Consider the following 9,772-nt stretch of genomic DNA (forward strand, 5'->3'; position numbering starts at 1 on the left):
GCAGCGAATCACCCTGTCTGAAATCTCGTTTGGTATCGAACGGGTCGGAGAGGTTCTTCCCAATTCCTACAGGAATTCCATTATATGATTCTCGTCCGCTTTCAACTCACCAACTTAATTTCTAGAAAAATTTACCCTGGGTTGAAAACCTTGTGTTTGTTTTATTTTGCCTTTAAGCGAATCTCTCTTACTTTTACAACCGAGTTTGGTGGCCCTTTTTCATTTTTCAGAGTAAGATTCCAAATTACCTCTAGTAAGCCGTTTGAGTAGCCTTTCCCTGGCATGATTTTTACCCGCAATCGCTTGCTTGCACTCGGCATCAAACCGGACTGCATTCTTTTCAGATCTCCTCGTTCCAAGAAGCTCCGTCGCAGCCGTGAGAATCGCAGCTTGAACTTGAGTCCATTCGACCGAGCGCTTATACCCATAAAACCAGTGTAAATATTTGGTAATTTTTTCATTGTGTTTGTACTTTTATTATTAGCCGTAAAAAAATATCTTAAAATTTGTATTTGGGCTAAACTTAGTTTTTAACTTAGGTGAAGAGTTTAGGTTTTAATTGTTTTGTTAGAAACAAAGTATATACAACTTTATATACCGCTGGTAAATCATGTCGTATATATGTACATATGTATGTATGTATAAAAAATATAGTCATTTTCTTTGACGTTTTGTAAATACGTAAATGTTAAAGCTTAAATTTAGTTATCTCCGTGTAAACATTTGATGTGTATAGTATATTTGTACATGGTGGAACACTATATGTATGTATGTATGTGCGCGTGGGCTTATGTAATAGTATACGTGCATGCATATATAATCATAATTATTTGCATATATCGACAAAATATCTCAATTCCATGCATTGGCGCATTGGAGGACTTGAACTTTTTTCTTAACTAATTTTATTTAAATTCTAGCGACTAGATTCTGAATATCATTTCACCTCTCAGCCATCAACGCATATGCGAGTTAATGGACTTGATTGCTTTAGCTCCCCTAATAGGCCATTTCGGCACCCCATGGCCGATATGGTTTAGATCCGTTTGCTGCAACATAATTGGCATTGTATTCCTGCGCACCTGCAACTGGGTAGTGAGTTGTGCCGCTGTAGTTCAAGCCGGTTGTAGCAATGGCCGCTGTGGGATTTCGTAGGTCGGCATGAACCTGTGAGTTGGACAAATCGGCGTAAGTGACTTGACCCTGTTGATCGGGATGTGTACGCTCTTGTGTGTAGTGCTGAGGCTGCGTTTGCGCTTGTGTCGGTTGCTGTTGTTGTTGTTGCTGTTGATGATGTGCTTCATGTGGCACGGGCGTTTGTTGCACGTGTGACGTCGTTGATTGCGTAGAGTGCGGCTGTTGCTGTTGTTGTTGAGGATTTTGTTGTTGGCTTGTTGAGTGGCTAATCGGTGGCATTGCTTCACTTGGCACTGCGCCAGAGGCAGAAGAAGTGCGATTAACCTGCACTGGTGCTGCTTGCTGTTGCTGCAGCTGTTGTTGTTGCTGCTGCTGCTGATGATGGTGCGCATGTAGATGAGAGGTGCTGGTCGGTGAGGTGCTCAGCGTAGGATAAGGATGTAGTGGCGCGGCCATGTAAGCAGGATTGATAGTCGAGTGCGCAGCAGTTGCGCTTGCATAGGTTTGATAAGGTGCAGCAGCACAGTTCGGCTGATATCCACCAGTTGCCGATGCAGTAGCCCAACCACCTGGACTGCCACAACTTTTCACCGATAGCTCGCGTTGTTGAGCAAAATACTGCAAGTGCGACATTAGGCGTAAGCGCAGCGGATCCTGTATGTCCATGCCCTCTATGGTCACTAAGTAGCGCGCAACTTCAGCAGCGCACTCTCGAAAACCGATAATATGATAATCCATGGCAAAGCGCTGAGGATCATAGCTGAACGATTCAATACCTGCAAAAGTAAATCATAAAAAATCAGTTATAAATACATACATACAATTGTATCTAAATATTCACTGTTGACTTATGGATTTTACAACACACACACATACATATACATATGCGCACTTATAATTCACAACTATCATTATTTTTATTCTCACAATTGTGAAAACTGTGTCGTACTTTACGAACCAACCCCTTTGTCACGGCAGAGGGTGGGTTTATATGTAAGTATGTTTGGTGATAGGGACATAAAAAATATTTGCATTACGGGTGAACAACAACGCGACAAAGGCGCTTGCCCTCACACACTCGCACACACATACCGGCAATTGACTGCTGATCCTGCTAATGGCAGTGGAGGTGGTGGTGGTGGTGTTGGTAGTGCTTTATGGGAGAGTTCTGTTGTGGGATTAAAATGATAAATTGAAAGCGTGGGAACTACTTTTTGGGTGGGAAAACTGATAAAACCGAGTTCTCGCGGGTATTTTAGGCGTAAAATTGAAAAGGCAGCGAGTACCAGACAATATTTAGTTGGCATTAGTCAAATAAGTGTTTACGTAGGCAGAATTTATCAACTGAAATCTTTTAGTAAATTTGTTTGTTGGCATTTGCAGGAGAAAACCATAGGGGATTGAGCCCATCAATGTTTGCTATTATTTTTTTTATTGTCCGCGATTGCGCCAAAATAGCTGCAAGTCACATTCGGGCAGCTTGCGATTCGTTTCTGGACCGTCTCAAGGCCATAGTCAAGGCAAAAGGTATTCATATCGAACAAAAGTAAATTGATTCTTAATTTTGTATTATTTTGACACATTTTTTACTTTGAATTGAATAAAAGTAATTTTCAAAACAAAATGTATGGCCTTTTTAATTGGTTTCACTTCGAGTGCCGGACCCTGTAAATTAAAAAAAGACTATTGTGAACCTCTAGGAGGCAAGGATGATAGATTGCTAGGTTTGGCCTTCAGCTATTGTGAAAAATTAAATTTAGCGAGTAACTTCGGCTGCACGTCACCGGGTACTCGGCACCAGAATTCCGTCCGCTCAATTCTTACGTATTCACGCACTCGTCAAACACCAACACAATCTGCTGTCATGACACCAGTTACGTCAGCTAATTAGTTGATTCTTTCATTGAGAGCCGGTTAACGGTCTAACCATGCTGAAAAGCAATTAGAAAACTCCAGCTAAACATTAAACTGCTGGATGTGCACATACATTCTTCACTTTCTCAACATTTTCATCGGTTGATGATGTGCTGGTGCGTCCAGAGCGAGCCTCGTCATTCACATCTACTCGGCCTTCTGTGAAAAGTTTGTACCACTTGTACAAATTTTTTTATTTTTTTGACTCAGTGGTTCTCTCTCTCTCTCTCACCATATGCCACTGTCAACATTTCAAGTGTTTTTGAGCACTTAACTCCATTTTATACACAAAATTTGATGCAACTTCTTTGATCCATTTTTTCGATAGAAGAAAACCGGCTATATATACTACGTTTTACTACTATAACTTATTACTATTGGATCATGATCTTTCGAAAAATCCATACCGGAATCAACAAAGAAGCAATGCAGTTTTTTCTAGGGGAGTTAAGATGGCGAAATTAAAGCGAGAAGCTGCCAACGTGCATCACCTTTTAAAACCGCTTCATGATTTCCTATCAAATCACATTGAATACACAACTCGAACAATTTGTTGAATTATACATTAAAAAAACTATCTGTTAAAATTAAATAAAACTTAAACTTAAAACTTAACAACTCTTGACCTGCTTGCGACAAATACACTATGACTTCCGAAACTACGGATGTATATATGTATATCCTCAATTTTCTCAAGTAGAAACGCTTGGGACCAAAGTGCACACGGCCGGTGGTATGATTTTTACCCTCTCGATGACTTCGTATAAGTACATGTATATATACATGATGAAGAATAATGGTATAAATCCTTTTTTACAAGCCTCCTATTTAGCCTGACATGGAAAAGGCACATTGAGGCCAAAAGTGGGCAGATGAAGCTAAAAACGAAAGATCTTCATTGGCTAATCAATTCCCGTTCCGGGCTTAGCCTTGATTACAGAGTCATTCTCTGCAATACAATCATCAATCCAATATGGACGTATGCGTCACAACTGTGGGGTAATGCAAGTGCCAGAAATATTGCAATTATACAACTTAGACAAGGTGGTACATAACCCATGAAAATATTCATCGACACCTAAATGTTCCATTAATAGCAGCAGAAATAGCAGTAATCCAACAAAACTACTCCATTAGCTCGGTCGCTGTTGGATACCGTCAAATCGTTACGCCTCCGAAGAATTGACCTTCCAACCCTGTGACGCATATTTGGGGCCTCCATAACAACCTTAACCTTCTTCAAGAAGCTGTAGGTGCTCTAATTTAGGTTAAGAGTCGAAACCTTATTGTTAGTATTAAGTTTAATTAATAGATTCAATAAATAATAATACAGTAAAAATTTAGCGAGCATAGACGCTTAAAAACTCAATAAAAGCAAACAAATTTTAATGAGGGATCGAAGTTCGACAAAAATGAATCGGTGTCTGTTGAGTAAATGACTGGAATATCTAAAAACATATTTATTTTATGATATGTTTATGTTCCTTAAATCAACCTGCAGCCTCACGCTAACCAAACAGGCCAAATACCTAGGGGTTATCCTGGACCCCAAACTCAGCTGGAAGTCCAACGTAGAGTACAGGGTAAAGAAAGCGAACATAGCACTTTACACATGTAAGAGAATGTTGGGAAAAAAATGGGGTCTCCAACCAAAATTATCCAACTGGTCCTACACAGCCATTGTAAGGCCAATACTAACATATGCGGCACTAGTTTGGTGGCCTGCAACAGAAAGGAAATACAACAAAACTAAGCTGAACAAGATACAAAGAACAGCGTGTATCCTAACTACAGGAGCGCTTAGCACCAGTCCTACTGAAGCGCTCAATGTACTAACACATCTATTGCCATTAGATTTACACATTAAAACAATAGCTACTTGCAGCGCGGTGAGACTCAGAGACATAGGAAGCTGGACAACAAGACCGTACGGTCACAGCAAGATCCTCCTACAGGGACCCCCGCTGCTCAAAAACGGATCAGACTACACAGTCCCCGACCTTAACTTCAAGAAAGGCTTTACGGTACGCTTTCCACCGAGAGCCGAGTGGAGCAAAGGAGAGGTGATTGGAAGACACGATATCGAAATTTATACCGATGGTTCTAAGATGAACTGTGGTGTGGGAGCTGGCTTCCATTCGGAGCCACTCAACCTATCTCAATCAATTCGTCTTCCTGATTATGCCACCGTGTTCCAGGCAGAACTTTTAGCGATCAGAGAAGCATGCAAATCCCTAGAACTCTACAAGTTAGTTGGTGCAAGAGTAGCTATCTTCTCAGACAGTCAAGCAGCTATTAAGGCCTTAGACTCCAACTACATTTCATCCAAACTGGTCCTACAGTGTAGAGAGGAGCTGAAACTGCTCAGCCACTGGCTTGAAATTACCCTGATATGGGTTCCCGGTCATAGGAACATACGAGGCAATGAGATAGCGGATGAGCTAGCAAGAAAGGGCTCAACACTAGACATAGCAGAGGCGGTGTCAGTTTCCACCCCACTGAACACACTAAAAGCATCTATTGCTTCACACTATCATGCTTTAGCCGAAAGAAGATGGAAGCAAATACCTACATGCATTACAACAAAAAACACATGTCAGGATGTTCTCGACCAAACATCTCACGCATCACTGCAACCCTTACAGGACATTGGAAAGTAGGGGATCATGCAGCTAGACTCAATCTACCCTTCAATCCTATCTGTAGAAGCTGTCAAGCGGAAGGGGTGAAGGAAAGTCTGTTCCACTATTTATGTGAATGTCCGGGACTAGCCAGGCACGACTCCAATCCTTCGGTAAGCCTTTCCTACAGCAAATTAAGGAGATCTCAGTCATCGAGATAAAAGATTTGCTCCTACACTTGGACCTCACTAAATGGATCTGACTTGGAAACAACAAACAAAAAAAAAAAAAAAAAAAAAAAAATTCATAATTTCACGAGATAGTGGTATTAAAACGGTGCTGGTCACTAATTAGGAGCATTTCAGCTGAGAAATGTTGAACCACCTCAACAACAACAACAACAAATCAACCTGCTCAAATTGTGTTTATTATCCTACTTATATTTTTCGACCGCCGTAGCCGAATGTATTCGTGCGTGACTACCATTCGGAATTCGAAATTCCGTGCATGAAACACCAAAATGATAGAAGACGTTTTTTCTAATAGCGGTTGCCCCTCCGTAGGCAATAACAAACCTCTGAAAGTATTTCTGCCAAAAAATTAAGACGCACTGCGATAAATACAAGTTTTGACAATTTATTTGTTTTCCATTAATTTTAATACTTTTTTTTAGAAAATATAATTCATTTACCTACAAAAATCATATGATTCCAAGTTTCAAACTTTGCACAAATTCATATACATACATACATATAAACAAAAAAATTGAAAAATTTTCATCGAAATTGCAAACTTTTTAAACGTCAGAATATTTTTTAAAAATTCTGGGTATGCAGTTTTGTAGGTCATTAAATTTTTTACTATAAAGTGCCAGTTTGAAGAGGCTCGAAAATCGAGTTTTGACAATTTTTTGTTGCGGACTGTGATCGGTGTTTCTTTCATATAAAAAAAAATGTCGCGCACTCGAACTATTTTACCAATTGAGTAGTACATAGCCCAGAATGCGCAGAAATCGTGAAATTTTATTTTGAAAATAACTCCTCGAATATCTTAACTCAAAGTGCGTACCAGTGAAAGTACCAGAATCGCCCATCACCTTTAGTGAATACAATAAAGTCTCTCGAGCGGAAATTTGTGTCTTGCGGGAATGTTTCAACTGTATATCAACTTCAGCGAATGCGAACATCGTGGAGTTTTGCATTTTTTCCACTATAAAATGTAATTTGTTCAACGTTTGTTGCCTATGGACTCGTCGCTTTGCTTGGAATATGGCAGAAAAATGCTTGAATAGTTCCCACGGCGATTTCGCTTGCCTTCCTCGCTCTCCCGATTTGGCAGCGTTGGACTATTTCTTGGGCTACTTAAAGGTAAAGATGCAAACTAAAAACCACAGACTCGATAGAAACGATATTTGTAAGGAAATTGACGCCTTAACCCCAGACATGTTCCGAATTATTATGAAAAATGACGAAAAATAGTGCAAATATGCGTTATATGAAATGCTTACCATCATCTCGCTATTGTTTATGCTAAATGAGCTAATATATGTATTGAAAAAAATTTTACCGGAGGAAATCTTAACTGACACATTTTTCACTAAATTGCTCATAATTCTCATATGTTAAGTATAGATTGAACATCCACTGGCTTAGTTTAGATTAGATTTAATTTTAAGCTTGCACTTTGACCTCATGGTGTTTTGTGCCCTCTACCACAGTACCTACTCCAAACTCAGTTCTCTTATTAAACTTAAGATAGAGCTGTGTTGGACTGAGCGTATGTGGCTTTCTTCTGGCTGCAATCGGCCGAGATGCTTCAACTTTCTCCGCGCTATAGCAGTTGGCGTTACTTGTGTTTTTTTCTCAATTTTATTTGATTTTTTAGAACTTTCCACATATCTTATACATATGTACATGTATGTATATATGTATATAACTGGCGCTTAGACCCTTTTTGGGTGTTTGGCTGGGCTTCTCCTCCTATTTGTGGTGTGCGTCTTGATGTTGTTCCACAAATGGAGGGACCTTCAGTTTTAAACGGACTCTGAACGGCAGATGGTTTTCATGCATTAAATGCACTCGAAGGTTTGTCATTGCCTGCCGATTGGCGACCGCTATTAGAAAAAGCTTTTTCCCTTTAATATTATATTTCATGCACGGAGATTCGAGCCTACGCACTTCCGAATGGTAGTCACGCACCAACCTATTTGGCTACCGCGGCTGCCATTTATTGGCTGTAGATTTATTGTCTTATAACTTTTTTTTAGTATTCATCATAAATAAGTTTTTTATTGAACTCCACACCAATTTCCACATTTTTCAAGCAACTTTCTCAGTGGCATTAAAGGTTTTGCTCGCTTAATTTTTTTTTTTGCGCACTTTTAAGAGTTTATCACTTCCTTAATCACTTTTTTCACTTCCTTAATAATTTTTCCTCTTCCTTAATAATTTTTCCACTTCCTTAATATTTTTTTCACTTTCCTAATAATTTACTTTCCTTTAATAAGGAAGTGCCTTAATCACTTTCAAAGTGCATATATGCCTATATGTTTGTATGTGTGTGCACAAGCTATTCAACAATTAAAGTCCTTGACTTACCTTTTGTTTGTATATTTTTTAAGTGTTCTACGGTCAGTTGAAGGATTTCTGCCTTTTCCAGTTTAGCAGATCCTTGCTTTTCATAAGCTGAAGGCACGAGGCGTTTTAACTCGGTGAGTGAAGAATTTATGCGATCCCGTCGCTTTTTCTCGATGACACCTCGTCGTTTCTTACGTGTTAATAGTTGACAGCTTCCCGGCTCACTGGGTGATATTCTTAAATTTTTTTACATTAAGAAATATCATTAAATACACTTTCATCGACTGATTAAATCATAGTTACTTACTGCTCCTTTGAGGACTCCTCGGAATACAGATCGTCACAATCACTTTCGGACAGGGCGCGTTTCAAGCCATGACTCTGTGGCGGTGGAGCCCAATGGGTCTGCGGCGTAGTTGGCACCGGAGTAACTCCGTAGCCCCAATGTGCTGGCGTATTGTTGTGCAGATTATGTTCCATTGTTTTATATTCAACACAAGCGTCGTATGAACAGGTTAGAAACTAAAAGTGTGGTCAAGTTGATGAAGCCTCTATGAAAACCAACTATGTATTTATTTTTGTTCAATTACTACAGGAGCTAGTAGCCACACGTGACTTATCGTGTGTACGAACGGCGTTCGACTGATTTTGCAGCGCATGTCCAACGTGCGACCTGCATGTGCCGGCATATCCTGAACCCTTGCTCTGCTTTCACCGTATCCTGCACTATGCCAGTCGTAGCGCCACCAATAAAATCTGAACTCAAACCAACCCCTCGCTATACGCAAATATGTGCCGACGGCCGGCTTTACCAACAAAGGTGGTGACAACCAACCCACCGCCCGAGGCTGTGCTGCAGTAAAGCGAGCGTTGACCGGCACTGACAGTGCCAAACAACGACCGAGTCGCAGTCGACGGCGACTGCGAAGGATGCGGTAGAAGATTGGCTATAAAGGGTTCGAGCGGAGAGCACATCGATCCTCGACGAAGAGCAAACAAAGAGAGTGTGTAAAGCATATGTTCTCTCAGTATCACTTCGCTATTGGTGAATTGTTGTGGTGGTAAATACTTGCTCATTCATATGCATAATGGACGTGTGTGTATGTATGTATGTACTTATCTACATAGAACTATAAAGGCGCACTCACCTGGGGGTTTGTGCTGCAGCTAAGTGAGAGCATAACGAGATGCAAGGTGCTTCTTGTTAACTTTTGTTATTGCTACTACCGTTAACTATGATACATATAACACACACACACACACACATACAAATCTAAATAGTTGCGCACATATTCACGTAGATTTGTATGTGTGGCCTATTCAAACAATGATTGGCGCTTGTTGATTGACATGATGCACTGGTGGCCTGCTGCTGTCGATGCTGCAGCCGCTGTAGCCACTTGACGTATCTCGGAAAACAAAGCCCAGACTTGTGCCGCTGCCGCCGTTATCGTCATGGGCGCTGCCTTTCTGCGCCGGCCTATTTATCTATGTATCTCCTGCTGCTGGGCGCATGCAAACGCG

General features: G+C 40.5%; 1 protein-coding gene across 1 annotated transcript; it reads right to left on the reverse strand.

Annotated features, from left to right (window-relative positions):
* Positions 1 to 547: 547 nt before the first annotated feature.
* LOC128867353 (hairy/enhancer-of-split related with YRPW motif protein) lies at positions 548 to 8,817 on the reverse strand. Its single transcript, XM_054108501.1, has 3 exons — positions 8,556 to 8,817; positions 8,270 to 8,484; positions 548 to 1,913 (listed from the first exon to the last, which is right to left on the reverse strand). The coding sequence occupies exons 1-3, from the start codon at positions 8,726 to 8,728 to the stop codon at positions 1,000 to 1,002; spliced, it is 1,302 nt and encodes a 433-aa protein (XP_053964476.1). The 5' UTR covers positions 8,729 to 8,817; the 3' UTR covers positions 548 to 999.
* Positions 8,818 to 9,772: the final 955 nt, after the last annotated feature.

This window comes from Anastrepha ludens, chromosome 6, assembly GCF_028408465.1.
Source record: "Anastrepha ludens isolate Willacy chromosome 6, idAnaLude1.1, whole genome shotgun sequence".
NCBI lineage: Eukaryota > Metazoa > Arthropoda > Insecta > Diptera > Tephritidae > Anastrepha > Anastrepha ludens.

Coding starts and splice junctions, on each gene's coding strand:
- LOC128867353 (XM_054108501.1), bottom strand. CDS start 8,728: ATGGAACATAATCTGCACAACAATACGCCAGCACATTGGGGCTACGGA. Junction 8,485..8,555: donor GAGGAGTCCTCAAAGGAGCA/GTAAGTAACTAT, acceptor AAAAAATTTAAG/AATATCACCCAGTGAGCCGG. Junction 1,914..8,269: donor AAAAAATATACAAACAAAAG/GTAAGTCAAGGA, acceptor TTACTTTTGCAG/GTATTGAATCGTTCAGCTAT.